The sequence below is a fragment of the Nelumbo nucifera genome, chromosome 6 (genome assembly GCF_055504915.1).
Source record: "Nelumbo nucifera cultivar China Antique chromosome 6, China Antique-T2T, whole genome shotgun sequence".
Lineage (NCBI taxonomy): Eukaryota > Viridiplantae > Streptophyta > Magnoliopsida > Proteales > Nelumbonaceae > Nelumbo > Nelumbo nucifera.
In genome coordinates this window covers 4,264,405-4,283,189 of record NC_142654.1, presented here as the reverse complement: position 1 = coordinate 4,283,189, position 18,785 = coordinate 4,264,405, and the positions used below count along the sequence as shown (strand labels likewise).

Sequence of the window (18,785 nt, the reverse complement as noted above, 5' to 3'; positions counted from 1 at the left end):
AGTCCTTGGATTATGAATATCCAATTCTCAACTACTAGCAGTTGACCTTACCTGTATGATATTGATGGTACATGAGTGATTGCATGTTACTGTTCTCTTTAGATCTCTTTCTCTGTAGTCTGTACTGTACATCCAAGAGGGTGAACTTCATTAACCATTCGGGATTGTTAAATGTATCGTTGACTATAGATCATCAATTTTCATTCTCAGCAAAAGCAAAACAAATCAAGGCAGGATCTCAATGTTTGGGGGATGGGGCTCACGACCCCCCCCCCCCCCTACCTGCACATGGATCTCCCCGTCCCGTGATTTTTAATGCAAACCAAAAACCTTTTATCTTACTTTTTCCAATCATCTTTGTCTGGGCACTGGGCAGCTGTGCCTGTGGTTGTCCTCTCAAGGTCAAGGCCAATATCTTTCAGATACAAATCCCTAAATTAGGGTAATTTACACGGTACAGTACATTCCAATTTCCAAGGTGAGGAAAAAAAAGGATTTGCCCCGGAATCTGGAATATCAGAAACGTTGCATCGGAAAATTCCACTTAGTATCCTGAACTTTGGGGGGTAGTGTTAAGTTAGTACCCGAACTTTCAAATGTCACTACAATATCTAAACTTTCAAAAAATGTGAAATTGGTCCCTGCAGTTAATTAACAGTCAATTATTTGTTGAAAATGTCAAAACTACCCAAAGTGTCAAATGGGTCCTTGCTGTTAACTAACAGTCAGTCATTTGTTAAAATTGTTAAAAAATGTCAAAACTACCCTTCAAAAGAAGGTACTGTTCATTGTCTTCTACCTTGAGACTGAATCAGTTATCTTCAAAGAAAAAAGAGAGAAAAAACATGAAATATGATATAAGGAAACAATAACTGAAAGCAAAGAAATAACTAGACAAGAATGTGTTTCAGATTTAAAGGTAGAAAACAATGGCTTCATTAGTCTAGAATCTCAAACACCTCAATCGGTTCAGTCTCAAAGTAAAAGACAATGAACATTGTTTTCTTTTGAAGGGTAGTTTTGACATCTTCAACAGATAGTCGATGGTCGGTTAACGATAGGGACCAACTTGACACTATTTGAAAGTTCGGATACTAACTTGACGCTACCCACAAAGTTCAGGGTACTGAAGTGTAATTTTCCCCTTTTTTATTGTAACTACCTCAACTTCATAATCTAAGGGCCTGTTCGTTTCCTCTTAACTCTTATCTCTTAAGAGGAATCTGCATTTGAAATTCATAGAAAATAAAAGTTCACCAATACCAATATACCTCTTAATGTAATTATTGCACTTTCAAATGTTAGAATTCAGAGCAAATGAACAGGCCCTAATTCAATGCTCATATACCAAGAAAATTGATTTGGTTGCTCACATTAGGAGAAGGGTCCCATCACCACCTTCTCACTTATGAAGACCGGATGTGATGAAAATCAGCTTGAGATAGTGCAATGGCTCCTCATGGTTTGTTACTTGGTGCATTTGCCTGTATCACGTATACTTTGCCTTTTTCCTTTCAAAGAAATTAATAGGGATGTAAACAGATTGGGTTGGGTTCAAATTAGGGTATATTCAAATCCAGTCCAATAGCACATATCCCAGATCCAATTCAATCCAAAGATTTGATCGGATCTCAAAAATGGTGATTCAAATTCTAATCTTTTAAGGATGTTGGATATCCAAATCTGATTTGATCTGATTTAATGCCCAAAATTTTTAATAAATTATTAAAAGAAAAAAGATTATAATTTATATAATGAATACTTATTATATATGTGTGTGTATCAGATTGGGTCGAATAAAGGGTGATTCAAATTTGATCCAATTTTCAATCTGATTTCATTATTCAATTTGATCCGAAAATTTGACAAAAGATTATCTGAATCCAACAAAGATAGGATTGGATCATAATCCAATCCATTTGCACCCCTAAAAATTAATGCATTTCAATCTCCCAAATACCAAAAACATTTGTTAAAGAACTTTGGAAGCTCCCAAAATTGCATGCAGTACACACAGTAGTGTGATGGATCGGATTCCTTGGTGGGAAGCTGATTCTTAAGTGGGATCCAGTTTTTTATCCCTTCTCTTTCTATCATACAATAAGAGGCCTAGTTAATTAGGGGTGCAAATGGATTGGATCATGATCCGATTTGATCCGAGATTTGATCCTATTTGATTGAATTCGGATCACCCCCTGTTCGGATCTTTGGGTCGGATCAAGTCATATAATAGGATCCGATCAGATTCAGATCACTCCTTTCCGATCTGATATATATTATATATTTATAAATATAAATATATAATACATATATATATGTTATTTATTTATTTATAAATTTGTTGTGTTATTTTTTTACAAAAAAAACATGTATATATATGGTGAAAATAATTAAATAAATACTTGTATTTTTTTATTTTTACTTTATTTAAATTAGTATGTTTTATTTTTTCTTTTAATATTTTATTAATCTTTAAAGAAAATAAGTCGAATTGAATCAGATCCGACCCGATAGGATTCGAATTCAAATCAAGTCCTATCAGATTCTATAAGATCTTCGGGTTGGATTTGACATGAACAGTGTCAGATTGGATTCAAATATACCTTGATTTGAATCCAATCCGATCTGTTTGCATCCCTATGTGTGTCATGTGTGTGTGATTGACCCATCACATTACTACCACCAACACGATTTTTTAAGAATGTTGTTGTCGGTTCTCAAGTTCTGATTTGTTAGAAGTTCTTGTGGCCTAGGTGTCACAACTTTTCATAGGTGGGAGTAAACCAATGATTCCATCCAAATTCAAAGCAATGTTTTAAAAACCGACTTGGAGGCTGAACTGTTTTTGCCTCCAAGTCATAAGTCACCGGTTTGACTGGTTCAAACTGTGCCATGTCAGCATATATATGTATTAAGTATGTATGTATGTATGTATGTATGTATGTATGTATGTATGTATGTATATATATATACGAACTAAATTTCAACACTATATATACCTTAATATATATTGTAGTGTATATTTTAATATATTATATATTATACAATGTATATGATAAATTATATATTTTAATACATAATAAAATACAATATAATATATTTTATACATATTATATATGTATTATATGTTGATATATATTATAGATAATAAAGTTTGGTTAATTTGGTTTTTCAGTTAACTAATTTCTAAACTTGAAAACCAAAATCAAAACTGAAATTTTACAAAACCAAAATAACCAAAAACCAAAAAAATCGAAACCAAAATTTTTGGTTCAGTTTTTTCAGTTTTAACCGAATAATGCTCACCCCTATGTGTGTGTATGTATATATGTGTATAAATATATATTTTAGGAATAAATAATGTATAAATATGTTCTAGATGTGTTAGGTGTTTTATTTTATATTTAATATATGTTTTTAAATTTAGTTTTTAATTTTTTATTTATAAAAAATATTAAAATTGTAATTTGAGGCCAAAAAAAGGTTTTTTTCACGAAAATAGTGGGGCAAGGCACCTCATGCCCTTGGGATGCATAGATCTTGAAAAATTACCCAAAATCAAAAAATAAATAAATAAAACACCCCAATCAGACATCAGAGTGCAAAGTTATGGCCTTTGAAAGTTTTCATGTATCCAATGTGCTGATATTTTAAAACCGACCCAAAGTTCGAACCATTTTTGCCTCTGGGTTGCAAGTCACCCGTTCAACTAGCTAGGTCGAACGGTTCAGACCATGCCATGTCAGCACATATATATATATATATATATATATATATATATATATATATATATATATTTCTGTGTGTGTCTCTATAAATATATATTTTAGCAATAAATATGTTTTAGATATGTTATATGTATTATTTTATATTTAATTTATGTTTTTAAATTAAGTTTTAAATTTTTTATTTAAAAATATTAAAAATTACAATTTGAGGCAAAAAGGGTTTTTTCGTGAAAATAGCGGCACAAGGCGCCTTTGGCCATTGGGATGCATAGATATTGAAAAGTTACCCAAAAAAAATCACCCCAATAGGACATCGAAGTGCAATGTTATGGCCTCTGAAAGTTTGTATACATTGAGTACGCAACATGTGACCCGGTTACCGGGTTGGATGGGTCAATGGTCAAACTAGACAGGTCAAACAATTCTTGACCAAGTCAACAATTTTTTACCATCTAGCGGGTCTTAACTGAACCAAACCCATAATCCTAGCTGAGTGACGGTTCAAATGGTTCGACCGGCCAAGTAAACAATGGGTTGAAAACATTGATTCAAATAACGAGTTTGGATTCGTAGTCCCTTGTTCAATTGGAATAACCACCCGCAATATTGGGTAAGGCCGAAAAAGTCAGGTTGGGTTGGGTCAAGTTAATGCTCAGGTTAGAGTTAAGGTTTATGAACCCAGCTTTACTTCGAGTTGGGTTAGGATTGATGCTTCGGGCAACCCAACCCAACCCATACACTATCATTTATTTAGATGCATGATAGTTGTATAGTCACCACCACACACTATCATTTATTTCATTTAAGATAATCACTTCACTTAATCCTAATTGGAAATACTAAAACCTTGATAATATATTTTATGTTTTCTGAATATTTTATTCTTTATCTCCTCTTTGTTATTTGCTACCCATAGCTTGCTGCCCATAAAAGATCTATTATAAGTCATCATAATAAACTATAATCATTTCAAACACTTTTTTTTTCTGAATATTGTACTTAAAGAACCAATAAAAATATTAACAAACAAATACTAATAAAACATAGGATTAATATATGTTATCTATATATTAAAGGAAGGTAGTCATGCTGAAGCCTCCCCCATTTAGACACATGGCGCTCTAATTTTCTAGAAAACAGTATTTTAGAAGTGGTTAGTTACATTTTCAAATAAAATTCAAAATTCAAATCACTCTTTCAAAAAATTTAAATTAATAGATGCATGCTCAACCGAATAAGAAGCATACATGGTGGGACCCATTAGTATCACAAATACACGGTTCAAAGTTTATAATATAAAATATTTAAAAAAAAATGAAAAAATGCAGATCATGAACCCATACTTAGTACGGGGTCATGCCTAGTATGTAGTGAAATTTAGTTAAGATCTAAGATTAATTAGGGTTGGCCCAACCCAAAGTTGGGTTGGGTTAGATTGGGTTGGCCCAACCCAAAGTTGACTTTGGGTTAGATTGGGTTGGGTTAGGGTTAAAGGATTTTAATTAGGGTTAGGGTTGGGAAGGTCAAGTTGGGTTAGGGTTAGTGTTGGGGGTTTAGAACTTACATTGAACTAGGGTTGGCCTCAACCTAACTTGATCCAACTTGCAGCCCTAATATTGGGTCATTCTTTGAACAACAGAATTACCACTACGAGGACTGTTGCGTATTTCTCTTCTTTTCCCTTTTATTAATAACAATTTCCTTGCAGCAAATAAAAATAAAGCTGCATTTGTTTCCCGTATAAATGCTCTTTTACACCGGTGGAGTTGAGACACAATGGTTCGGTAAGAGTGTAAAATACGGACCGGCCATTGTGCCGATTTACACTCGTCCTATTTGTTACATCAACGTAAATGGAGTTTACGTTTTCTGGTTTGTTGCAGCGGGAGATGGTGCAAAGGAGGAAAAGACGATCTACAGAGGAGTAGGGAAGCAAGAGAAGAAGAAGAAAAAGGAGGAGGAGAAGAGAGAGAATGAACAACTGCTCTTCTCCGCGTGGTTGTAGCGGAGATCTGCCTTGGGTTTCATGGACTCCAAGCAACGGAGATCCGACACCCGCCATACTTTCAAGCACTTGCCCCAGGAAACGGAGTAGATTAAACCATTGCTGACGGCGAGGCCAGAGACAGCGTCAGTGTGTTCAATCCATACCCGTATCTGACGCGGACGTAGTTCTTCGGTAGATGTCATTGCCACGAGTTGATGTCATTTGGTCAGGGTTAGGTGCCAGACTCGGATCTTAGAGTCCTGGTGAGCGGTGAAGACCTTCCTTTCTGAAAAAGCAAGACTTAACGAAACCCGAGGCGGCATAGAGTAGGTCACCGGAGACGGCGAGGCAACCAATATAACAGGTAACAGTCCGTTGCTTGAGAAGCTGAATCACATTCACTGCCGAAGGAAGGTCATTAGCCTTTTTTAACTGCAAAAGAAACAATGGAGATGATTAATAGGAAGAAGGGAACTGTGAAACGTTCTATGCCCTGGTTTTGTGAGAAACAACAATAATTTACATCGATTATTGTAATTTACAACCGGAGAAGAAGAGAGAGAAAGAGAGCGAGCGAGCGAGAGAGAGAAGGAGAAGAAGAAGAGAGAAGGAGAAGAGAGAGAGAGAGAGAGAGCGAGCGAGCGAGCGGATGATGTAATAAATACATCGATAATTAAAATGTCGATGTAATAAAATATGGATATTTTAATGTCGAAGAGAGAGATAGAGCGAGCGGATGATGTAATAAAATATCGATGTATTTATTACATCGATTCTTGATGTAAATTTAAATTAAAATGTAATTTACATCGATTCTCGGTGTAAAATTACATATTTACCAAACTCTAATAAAATCGAACCGGCGTATAAAATTTACCCCATTCGATTTTCCACCCGAAACAAACGTAGCCCAAATAAATAACAATTTCCGAAATTTCTTCAGACTTTCATCAAACAGCAAGGTAAAGAATATTACTACTTTTACCACCTGGTGGAGATTTTAAGTAAATTCCAATCCGAAGTCAAAAAGTGAAACCATTCACAAGTTAGAAGAAATGTAACTTTTTTATTAAAAAAACATAAAATAAAGAATAGAAAGTTAGTTTTTCTAAGTATTTATTGACCTAATTAGGAAGATTCAGAGTTGTGTACATTTTTGTTCTCTCCATAAACTTCATCCTTTTAAGAATATGTCCAGATCTCAAGCTATCAAACGATCATAACTAATGGGCTATGTGGAAATTGACATATTTGATATTTCCACATACCCCATGGCATATTTACATATGCCAGTTATTCTTTTCAATACTTTTTACATAAAATTGACTTACATAGAAAAATTGAAGTCTGGATCTACCATCTACAAGGCACTACAGTCACAAATGGGAATATCTCAATTGTCATTCTTGAGGAGATATTTGTGGGTAACAGACCAAAGATTCAGACTTGTATTCTCTCTCCATGAACTTCACCCTTTTTTAAGATATATCCAGATTCCAAACTATCAAACGATAAGAACTAACGAGGTATGCCGATATTGACCATATTTACATAAACACTTTTTTTTTTTAACTCACCGGCCGACACATAAGATATGAACTTTATTTCACCAGACATCCGTGTGAAATCTGATTTTATTTTGTTTCTATTATTGGTTGTGATGGCTTCTATTTGTTCCATATAATAATAATGGTTTTGATTTAGGCACATCCTAATTTTGATAAAGAAAGTACATCTAGTAATTGGTGAAACAGAGCATATAACTAGTTTTTTGTAAAGATATTTTTGTTTTTTTTGGGCAATTTATATAGCATGTGCCCTTGTGTTAATATGTATGTATGTATGCATGTATATATAGAGAGAGATATTTGGTTTTTAATCAATTGGGATGGGATTAATTTCACTCAAATCACAAATCACACAGCATTACTGGTCAAAGAAAAAACAAAAAATTGATCCTTGGAAACCTACTTGGATAACATTTGTGGTTGCAAAGAAGCAATAGTAATAAACTTATTCGTGTGAAAATAAATAAAGACTCTGCACTGGCCCAGTGGGCTGATAGGTCTGCAATGGGCCCTATTGAGAAAAAAGTTTAGCTAAACGCTTTAACTATTCAACGAGTTGTAGAACCAATGATGAGATTTCATGTCAATGATAAAAATTCATGAATCCACTGTAAAAATGCAGGCTCTATGCATATAAATACTGGCATGAAACGTCATCATTGGTTCCATAGCCTGCTGAACAACTAAAACGTTCAGCTAATTTGAATTCCCCATTGACATATTTCTGGTTTTTTTAGATTAAAAAAAAAAACTGTGAGATCATTCATTAAAATAATCTAAAGAAGAGTTCATAGACATACAGTGAGAGAAAAAAAAAGGACAGTTTCATGTCATGGGATTGAGGCACTGCAGAAGACGGGACGGGGCCCAATGGAATGGGCCCAATATTTGGCACTAACATAATAAACATTGGGTTTGGGCAGCACAGTGTTGGGCACTATTGGGACTTGGCAGTTGTCACACCACACACGAACACGAAGATAGGGACTGAAGGGCCACCGCTGGACGCTGGCTGCAGGCCCAGCACAGCCATTACCGTATGCCGTACGGGTGGACTCAAAATGAAATCCATTAGGAGACAAAGTAGTACGTTCTACGTACACGTTTTCCTGACTACTACTACTTTCCCTCCTCAATCCTCTTCCTCTTTCTTTTTAGACAAGTAGTAACCAATTTGTACCATTACGCTATGTTTGGTTTTAAGGAAAGAGTAGAGAAAGGAAGGAAAATGCAGGAAAACTTATATAAGATTTGTAAAAATTTTTCTTTATTTCCTTTTCTTTCCCTACTTTTTCCTTCAAACATAGCCTAATGAATCAGAATTTGCATTTTTTTTTCCTTTAATTTGTTTCTTGGTGCATTATATATACTAATACAAGTAGCATTTCAAATGAATGGAGCCTCGTTGTATAATTAATATATGCATTTTTGGCTAATGGTAATGGTGCACCACTTCTAAAATTGTAAATTGGATCAAGTAGCTCCAATCTTGGTAATTTGGATTAACTGATCATGATGTAGGCTGTGGGACCAATGATAATGCCCCAAACAGCCATGCCAATCATAAATCCTAAGGGTTATTTGATAATGGTTGATATTTGCTGGGACCCATTTGTTTTTTGATAAATTATTCATTCGAGTAGATTCATTTATACAAGTAAATGTTTTCTAAGAAAGAGTTACTCGGGTAATTGTATTTAACCATATTCTTTTATCTTTTATGTAAATAAGGCAATGACCATTTTAGCCATAAAAATCCATTATTATAAGGGCCATTTTTGTCCCATTCAAGTGTTGGCAACTTTCCCCCATGGTGGTAAAATTATTTACCCAGGTAAGTGATACCCAAGAAAATAAACTTTTCCTGATCCCTACATAAATCTGAAAAAAGAACATGGGATTTTTGGTCAATAGGGAATCAAAATCCCATTGACCAACTTTTCCCCTCTCAAAATCTAGAAAAAGAACGCCGCTTGAATTAAAAGGCTTATTGCTTTGCTTTTTTAGTTGGTAAATTAATTAAATAATAAATTTTTCAAGGGTAAAGTGATGTATCCGGCTTCAAGTTCAGCCATTAAAAAGCCCCACAACCATGCTAAAAGCTTATAGATCGCTAAAAGATAAACTTTTTAATTCAGCATATTCAGCTGTTATCCAACAGCCCTTGAATGAGAGATTGATTGCTTATGAGCAACATTCAATTAGGGCGGGAACCACAATGACTGCCATTGTGTTTTTCTAATTTGATCTCCAATCTTGTAACAATAACAATGAAAAAATACAACATCCCCATACTACGACCATGTTTAGGAGTGCTTATTGGAAACAAGTGCTTATTTGGGCGGGAACCACACCATTAAGCACTTATTGGTGTTTGGGACATAAATCTGACATAAGTGCTTATTTTAAAAATAAGGATTTTAAGTATTCATACAATAAGTACTTATTCAATTTTTTTCTCCCATAATTGTTCTTGGTGAATTTTTAGAATACCAATTATACCCTTTTACAAAAACAATTTTACAAAGACACTTTTATAAAAGTAATTTTATGGAAAGTATTTTTACGAAAGTAAAGTATTTTTTATGAAAGAACTTTTATAAAAACAATTTTATGAAAGCACTTTTATAAAAAGTATTTTACCGGAGTAGTTTTATGAAAACACTTGTAAAAGTACTTTTATAAAACTGCTTATAGGAGGATTTCTGATTTCTGATTTATATTTTCTTAAAAGTACTTTTACAAAAGTACTTATTAGAGGATTTCATAAAAGTACTTTTATAAAAGCACTTTTACAAAAGTGTTTTCATAAAAGCCCCGCAACACTTTTGTATTCACGTTGTAGGATTTCTGATTTATATTCACATTTACTTATTTAAGTGCTTATAGGAGAAAAAGACCACCAAATGTCTGATATAAAATAAGTACTTTTTTTTTTTAAATAGGCACTTGAAAAAATTAGATGCCAAATGCAAATAAATACTTATTCAAATAAGCATTTATTTTTAAACACTTATTTAATAAACACTTATTTTTAACATTAGCACTCTCATGGCCTAACCCATTTGGAGGATTGGGACTTGTAAGTAGGAGACCCAAAATTGGTAGGCCCTTAACTTAGTAATTTGGTGATAAAGCTATATAATACCCCTTTTCAAAATATCCTATGGATCATGCCTATAAAGCAATGATTTTAGACATCTTATATGAAGTAATTATTAATAAGTCACAGCCAGGAAACATGATTAAAATATTGAGAATATCTTACTTAATATACACCTGTGTGCTGTAATGTATGTATATTTGCATAATTTGTTTGGGTGTTAATCACAAAACCAATCCCAACTTAATTAACATACCCAAAAACAGCCCAGCCCTATAAAACTATTGTTTTTGATAATTAGACGCTTAAAGTACATACCAAATTGTTGACCTGGTGAACCCAATCACAATCTTAGTTGAGGGAACAATTAATCTCTAACCCACTATATTACAAATAATTGTTCACTCTGTCAACGACCCATCAACCTCAGCAACTGAACCGTTGGCCATTATTTATCCTGTTCAATGGAGTTTCTTATTTTGTAAATTTAATATCACAACTTGACCCGAATGAATGGACCACTGACCCGTTTGGGGTCGATTGGGTCAACCAAAATCAGTTCACAACTTGACCCTATTTTTGGCTTGATGGGACTATACAAATACAATGGAGGTAACCCATCCCCATCCCATGAACTCCCCTACTCCAATGACAACACAGGTACGTGCTACGAGTTCACATCTGCCTCCCATACAGTGCATCCCAAAAACACTCCATATATACATCTTAGCGTACATTGAGAACATCTCTCCTACTTGTGATTAGGAGATATTTTCAATAGACAGTTGGGGGTGTGCTGTGGGGCGCACGCAGATGTGAATACAAATCAGAAATCCTGCAACGTGCCACCATTGGTTGATCTACTATATTGGGTCCTACTCCTAAGTCCTACCCATAGGTAATACGGTAATACCTAGTTTGTTTGATTCAAATTTAAGTTTGAGGTTTTGGATTTACTATATTCGAGATGATTGATTCAAGGATTAATGGCAAAACAAATGTCAAGAGTTTGTAAAGAACAAATGTCAAAGGTTGATACCATATCTAATCTACCCTCCCAACACAACTTTATTTGGAATTCATTGCTTGGGCCTCAACAATGTACCGATTGACAAATAATGAACCAATTTGCAAGTAAGCAAGTACCTTAAACATTATGGTCCGACCACCACTTCTTTCTCAATTCTCAATTTCTCATTCATTTTCGTGACTCATAAAAAGAAAATATACTCTTGTTTAATTTTTACGTAAAATCCCATCAACAATGATGTACATTAACATCAGACATCAGTAGATAGTTAGATCATACTAAATAGATGTAATTCAATTAACACATTACTTTTTCTCTATTTCTCTTATATATATATATATTTGTCGTACTCAGTACCTTGTTACTAAAACAATTCACGTGAGATTGCAAAGGACGGAAGTAATTCGTCCAGACTCCAGACCCCTACCCACTCTTTCGCTCTCTCATTTTAGAATGATACAGTGGTACCGTACGTAACATGTGCCAATTGGGTGGGGGCCCATTACCCTACCCAAGAACCAAGATCTTCCCCTCTCCCAAATCCATCGCCCTTCTCTTTCTTTTTCTTTTTTTTTAATAAATAAATATACACCTTATTCAAAATTCCCACTGTTCGAGACCTGAGCAGCTGCCCAGTATTCTGTTTCTTCTTTCTCCATTTCAAACTGACCGTTGATCAGTCGCCCGTCTCCGTCTGTCCTCTCTGCGTCTGCGAGGATCCTGGATGGGGTCCACCAAAATGTGGACCCTTTACTTGACACATGACACATCATTCATTCAATTCATTGAGAAAAAAATTGAAGGGAATGAAATTAGTTAATTAAACATTTTCGAAAAAAAAAGAAATTAGTTAATTAAAATTAATTAAGATTTAGAATACGCTAATCAGAGAGTCACGAAAGAAAGAAGAAAAAACATTTTATCCTTTTCCCTTCCGATTGGAACAAGCAATCCTTCTCTCTCTCTCTCTCTCTCTCTCTCTCTCACCTTTTTTTTTTTTTTTCTGTAGAAAACATTACGTTACAAACGCCATTAGACTCGGTCTCTCTCTCTCGTCTCTGGTAGGGACTGGGGACCCCTTTTTATCGCCCGCTTTATTACCCTCCTTTTCAGTACTATCTTTCTGATTTCTAGGGTTTTTGGTTTTCATTTCTTTTTTTTTTTTTTTTTTTTAACCCAAAACCACCAAATCCATTTCTTCTTCTTCGTCATCTGTGTGATTGAATTCCTGGTTGCAGATAATTTTTAGTTTCCGCAGCATCTCAATGACGACTTCTGTGAAGAACAACTTTTTACCCCCATCCATAATATCTAATCTACAAGACGTTCTAACTAGCAGAAAAGGTGGCGGCGACGAACAGTCCAAGAAGACCGACGAATCTACAGAACCTTCTTCCTCTTCTTCCCCTCCCTCCTCTTCCGATCAGGATTGCTCCAAACCTGTTGTGTTAGTCACTAATGCGGATGGAATCGATGCCCCGGGCCTTACCTTCCTGGTTGAGGCTCTGGTCCGACAAGGTCAATACAATGTTCATGTCTGCGCCCCCCAATCGTGGGTTCTCTTTTTCTCTCCATTTTTCTTCTTGTCATTTTATTTCTATCTGACCATATTGGGACGTTATCTGAGTTTGTTCATTTCTGTACTGCGGTGGCTTAGTGATAAATCTGTCTCCGGTCACTCGGTCACATTTTGCGAGACGCTTGCCGTGACTTCTGCTGAAATTAACGGGGCTACAGCTTACGAAGTTTCCGGTAATGCTGCATATATGCTTTCTTCCTTTCAAAGTTGTTTCGGCACTTTCTTAACTTGAACAGGGATTTGGGAGTTTTTCTTAAGAGTTACAGTTGTTGATAAGAATTGCTAAATTTTCTGGTTAATGGCTTTGAGATTTTGGATCATTACGTGCTTATTGCTATGTTTGTGCCCGTAAATATTTGGTAACTAAATGTGGTTTTGCTACCTATTGTATGTTTATAATCTCAATATCCTCTGGCTATCATTTATTTAATCAGGTACTCCTGCGGATTGTGTCTCCTTGGCTCTTTCAGGGGCGTTGTTTTCGTGGTCAAAACCTGCGCTGGTATGGATTCACATGTTTTTTGCTGTAGTTCGGTATCCACCAAGTCTTATGCAAAGGCCGCACATAAGTTATTTCTGTTTGATGTTCAGGTCATAAGCGGAATTAACAGGGGGTCAAGCTGTGGGCATCAAATGTAAGTAAATGCAGGATGCAATTCCTTTCATTTAATTATTGGATCTCTTACCTTCGTTACTACATTACTTACTGAAATTAAGCACAACGTTTAAAATCTGCTCATTAATTAATATCTCACTTTTTAATGAAATTCTATGGCCACTATTATCCATTAAGCACAACCTTCCCTTTATTCTTTGTCATGTCTTCATTGTTCTTCATTGATAGATAAACGATTCTCATTTTGGGAAATCCTACAGGTTCTATTCAGGATCCGTTGCTGGTGCTAGAGAGGCTTTGATCTGTGGTGTACCATCCCTCTCTATATCATTAAACTGGTTAGTGCATGCTTTGATGCTTCGTTTTGTTTTTGTTATTATAATATACAGTCGTCCTTACTACATTCCAGCATATATTTATTACATGGTTGTCTTGTAATCTTTTGCCAGGAAGAAGGATGAGAGCCGTGAAAGTGATTTCAAAGATGCGGTTGAGGTCTGTTTACCTTTGCTACATGCAGCCATAAGAGATGTTGAAAAGGGAGCTTTCCCCAAAAGTTGCTCACTGAATATTGAAATTCCCACTTCTCCTTCGACAAATAAGGTTTGCCTTTCTCAAGCATTTGATTTTTTTTTTAAGAAATGCATGTATTTTATGCAAGAGGGTACAAAGGGATGTAAAGGCCCTACAGGGCTATAGAAAAAGTTAGAGATCCTTTTTTTTCCAAACTAAAGTTATGAAGGTAACAAGTTGTCACTAAACAAAAAACCCCTTTCTAGCCCTGATCTAACAAGACGATTGGTAAAGAGTTGTGTGGAAAAGTGGAGAAAGTGGATAAAGTGTCCCATTAAATTTTGTCTCCTTTTAATCCAATAAGGTAAAAGTAGCACACTTTCTCCTTTTCTGTCCATCATTGTCAAGTATTGATTATTGAGTCAGTTTCTATTGGAGGTGGGGAGTAATGAAGTGTCATGAAGTTGACAGGGTGTAGGCAGTAGAATCTCATATTTGAATTTTCTGTTTAGGTTATAATGTTCCCTGTGAATCATGTGGTGGACAAACCTTCCTAGTGTTTTATGTTATCTTGAATTGTTACTGGCGAAGCTTATTTGGTTAAAAAGTTGGATACACAGTTCAATCATAGTGGTGATGCTTCAAAAGCTTTTGCTGATAATGTGGTCTAAGTTGAGAAGAAACATATGATGTTGATATCTATTTATTATTATCATTATTCTTGTTGTTGTTATTTGGTTCAGGGTGTTGGAGAGGCTATAAGAGTCCACTCAAGGTGACCAATATGATTGAAAAGGTGTAAGGGAGTTGTTATATGAGTGTATTGTTCCTGATCTCTAGGCAAGATAGGTTGAGAGATCTGTGCTTTTGGTTGTAGTAGCATAATTGTTTAAGATCTTGTGTCATAGGCCCAAAGTCTGTTCTGACCTGGCCCAGGCCTGGGCTATAGCCCTTAACATAGGTGCTAAGCCTGGTCTGGCCCTGCCTATGACCACTCCTATCTGTAGGCGATCTTTTCTGCACGTGACAAAACTATCTTAGTTCACTTCCCCTCATTTTGTCACCTAGTGGTGGTCGGCTAGCTGAATGCCTGAATCCTGTTTTGCCATTCCATTCTGTTTAATGCCATATCCATTGTTAAATTATGATGCTTAAATCAATTTTTACTACTTTGATCCATGTCCTTTTTGGTATACTTCTAACCCTTGTAATCCCTTCAACTTGCAAAAGATCACTTATTCTTATGGGTGCTGTAGATAGTCTTCTATGCACATGACCTGTGACCAAACCATCTTAGTTTATTTTCTCCACCACTCATTTTTTGGACATGTTATTTCTTGGCTGTCCAACACTACTCTATAGAGCATTGCTGGCTTTATAACAATTTCCTTTTAGCCTAAGTGGCATTCTCCTATCACATAAGACTCAAGCTACACCCCTACGCTTTGCCTGTCCTGCTCCAAGGTCACCTTGAGACATCTCTTGGTGTTCAATCCCAATTGTACTTCGATTTCTACTATTGTTATTAATTTTTTTTGAATGAGACTATTGTTATTAAATTTATATTGCATATATTCTGTTTTAGTCATACTTATTTTAAAACCTCTTGTTTCTAAGGAGTTGCTCACAAATCTAATTTTGTATTTGATCTATCTCTAGTTTCATCAATTAGTTCTGTCATTAGCAAACAACATAACATTGTCTATGTTTCCAAGAGTCTGTCCTGTATCTTTTTTTTTTTTTTTTCCCTGATGAGCAGAGCCTGTCCTGTATCTTGCAAATCACCTTACAATTACAGTACATGTGAGTCCCCACAAATCTATTTCTAAGTCTGAAATTTAAAGATTTAGCCGATCTCAACCCTTGTTGAACTGATAATAATACTGCCCTAGTTGCTGATAATAATAATGCCCTAGTTGCGAATACACAGGGTCTTGTGGTGTTTAGTTTTGCCCTTCTGTGATTTAGGAGCAAGGTCACTGACATGGCTTGTGATGCTACTGTTGGTTCAAAAGGAGAAAGGGTCCATTTGGGAGGGCAGAAGCTTTGATTGAGCTGTGTTGGAGAAGTCACCAAAAGAAGCTTGGACAGAAATCCATTTTTTTGTCTCTAGGAGAGCTATTTTAGGTTTTTTTTTTTGATTTTTCACCAGACATGACTTATAGGCTATCCAGGCAGGGCCCACCTTGTAAAGCCATAAGCTGCTACTTGAAAGTTGAAAGTTTCAAAGGCCTCCCAAACCACCAAATGGGCACAAAAAGTGTCTACATGAAAATATAAATCTCTTCTTTTTCTAGGCCACAGATGGTGGATCATGAGGGCAGAGCTCCTCTACATTGGCCTTCTCTGCTTCATGGACTAATATGGTAACTGAGGGTGATTGCTAGGTTGTAATTATTTTGCATCTTAATGGGTTGATGGCCCTTGGATCTTAATGCATTGATGCCCCTTGGACCCTAAGATACTTTATTAGAGAAGAAAGAGCATTGGCTTCCAACACGAATTGTGGGTTCAAGACCCAAAGGTTGGCTAAAGGATTTGCTAACTCATTACATAGGGACAGAGGTTAACAATGGTATGGTTATATTGGGGGGGGGGGTTCCAGCCCCAGGGTTGAACATATAAAAATGATTATAGTTTAAAATCATTCATATGACAGCTTTTTGCTGTTTCCATGTTATAGTTCCCCCCCTCTTTCCAAAACCTTTGAGATATTTGGTTTCACCATTTATTAGTGAGATCTAATTGCAGTAACTGATGAAAAAAGGAGATTGTTGTGAAAGAACTATGGTCTCCGTTCGCCAATCAATAGGTTCTTTTTCATCGTTCTCTCGTATCTATATTATGCTTGTATTTTTGTAGGGTTTCAAAGTAACACGACAGAGTTTCTGGAGGTCTGTTCCAACCTGGCAAGCTGTCTCAGCAAACAGAGCTGGGCACTTCATGTCCAACCAACAAAGCCTTGGCATGCAGCTCGCACAGCTCAGTCGAGATGCATCTGCAGCTGTGAGTATTTCCTGGAATACCATTGTGCCATGGTACTGAACCTCTGAGTTTAGTTTTTTTCAGCTCTTCAAATCTCATCATTATGTCCTTCACAGGGAGCAGCACGCCGCGTTAACACACAAAAGAAGAATGTGGAAATAGAATCAGTAGGGGTTGCTGGAAAACCTGATTCAGGACGAGCAGTGAAGAAATTTTTCCGTCTAGAGGTATATGATCATATTTGATGATTATATGAACATTTTAGAAACAGGGAAGATCAACATTGGTTTATGATTATTGTTTCTATTATATCAACATTTTAGAAACATGGAAGATCTCTTTCTCCATGCCTCTGTTTCCCGTTGCTTGGTATAAATATCAATCCTTGCGTTTGTGGGCCTTCTTTTTGTTACTTTTAGTTGGAGTTCCTATGGAGTTTGCTGAGTAGGTCTTTCTGTTAATGCAGTTCTTGGACAAGGAGCTAGAAGATATGGATGAAGATCTGGATTGTAGAGCGCTTAAAAATGGATTTGTGAGTTCAACTCTGTCGATTTTTCTTCCTTTTAACTTTTTTTGCACAATGGATATAGCTAAGTCTCTCTCTCTCTCTCTCTCTCTCTCTCTCTCTTTCTTATAAAATAGGTGGCAATTACTCCCTTGTGTTTATCATCACATGTTGAGCCTGAAACTCAAGCATCCGCCTCTGACTGGATTGCTACTGCTACTGTGAGTGAACAGTGAGCTTCCTCAGATTGACGTGGTCCGTAATTTGTGTACATTTGAAGATGGACGGCCCTGTTGATCAATTACCAATTCAACTTGCAAATGGTTATGGTTTGTGTTTTTTTTTTTTTTCTTTTTCATTTTTTTTTTGTATTTTATGAAGCCGAAGCTTCCTCTTAAATTTTAACTTAAAAAGGTTGGCATGCTGTGGTCACCATGCCCGGTCTATTCAGTTTCAATTGAAACAAGCGTGTAACTTTTTTCTTATTTATTATATATCTTATTTATTTTTATCTGGATGGGTTGAGTTGGTTTGCTTTTCTAGTTTTTTTTTTTGGATATGGCGGGGTCTGTGTTAACGAATTGAAATCAAGTGTTGCCTTTATGGCATGCTTTGTGTACTTCTTTGGTTTCTTAAAACGAGTTCCTTTCATTCCTCTTAAAACTCACAAACGGCTGGGCTAAAAGAGTCCACGTTCATTTCCTTTGTTTTCTTCCTTCCTGGATCAATGCATTGCATTTATAATTGCTTCTTCTGTTCTGTTCATTCTGTTCTCTTCTGAGGCTTATACCATTTACTTGTGAGTTTAGGCTTATACCATCATTCATGACCAGGACATGGATCCCAATGTTTTAGTTATTGGGCATGATCACATTGTAATTGAATCCATCACTTTACCAATCTAATGACCTAAATTGTTATATGTAGGCCTTTTTTTTTGCACTGCATTTCATTCGTAACCGGTGCAAAAGCATGGGAGTGTGGAATTCTATTTTGTTATTGATTTAGCTTTTACATTGGTTTGCACTTTGCAGTGTGGATTAAGGGTAAAAAATAGAATGAACTTGATGTAAAATTGAAGCAGTAACAAGGTTTCATGTATAAACATGATATGCTTGGTACGTATTGGTTTTCAGGGTCATCTGCTGTATGCAAAAATAGAGGATTTAGG

The 18,785-nt window shown here is 35.8% G+C and overlaps 1 protein-coding gene across 1 annotated transcript; it reads left to right on the top strand.

The window, feature by feature from the left end:
• The first annotated feature begins 12,360 nt into the window (after positions 1 to 12,360).
• On the top strand, positions 12,361 to 18,125 carry LOC104586648 (uncharacterized). Its single transcript, XM_010243941.3, has 11 exons — positions 12,361 to 12,477; positions 12,655 to 12,968; positions 13,074 to 13,168; positions 13,430 to 13,497; positions 13,587 to 13,630; positions 13,872 to 13,949; positions 14,061 to 14,214; positions 16,987 to 17,130; positions 17,226 to 17,336; positions 17,576 to 17,641; positions 17,752 to 18,125. Exons 2-11 carry the CDS (start codon positions 12,682 to 12,684, stop codon positions 17,848 to 17,850), a joined length of 1,146 nt encoding a protein of 381 aa, XP_010242243.1. The 5' UTR covers positions 12,361 to 12,477; positions 12,655 to 12,681; the 3' UTR covers positions 17,851 to 18,125.
• Positions 18,126 to 18,785: the final 660 nt, after the last annotated feature.